The sequence below is a fragment of the Penaeus monodon genome, chromosome 23 (genome assembly GCF_015228065.2).
Source record: "Penaeus monodon isolate SGIC_2016 chromosome 23, NSTDA_Pmon_1, whole genome shotgun sequence".
Classification (NCBI taxonomy): domain Eukaryota; kingdom Metazoa; phylum Arthropoda; class Malacostraca; order Decapoda; family Penaeidae; genus Penaeus; species Penaeus monodon.
Genome location: NC_051408.1, coordinates 6,026,612 through 6,026,882, shown reverse-complemented (window position 1 = coordinate 6,026,882; position 271 = coordinate 6,026,612). Strand labels below are relative to the sequence as shown.

Genomic DNA, 271 nt, shown 5'->3' with positions numbered 1-271 from the left:
ATGAACACTCCTCCATCACCAAGCAAATCCACTCTCCAGCCAGCACCTCCCAAGCACTATCGGCCTTGAAGGTGCTACAAGACATCTTCATCACCTTCTTCAGCTCAGTCATTAGCTCCTTGAAGACGCGGCTGGATGGGGGGTGGAGGGGGGGGGGTAGGCGCACACAGGGACCTCTGGCTTGCGAGTGACAGGATCCTGACAGCATCTACATGCGTGGTTCTTCATAGTACCACCCAGGTTGTGTGGATTTGCTTGCTGGGTTGAGAGT

At 55.0% G+C, this 271-nt stretch overlaps 1 protein-coding gene across 1 annotated transcript in view; it reads right to left on the bottom strand.

The window, feature by feature from the left end:
* The window catches only part of LOC119588111 (cyclin-dependent kinase inhibitor 1C-like), a 2,320-nt gene extending 2,208 nt beyond the window's left edge, over nucleotides 1-112 (bottom strand). Inside the window, exon 1 of the mRNA XM_037936821.1 lies at nucleotides 20-112. Coding sequence (XP_037792749.1) covers nucleotides 20-112 — 93 coding nt within the window. The remainder of the gene's footprint in view (nucleotides 1-19) is intronic.
* Between the last annotated feature and the right edge of the window lie 159 nt (nucleotides 113-271).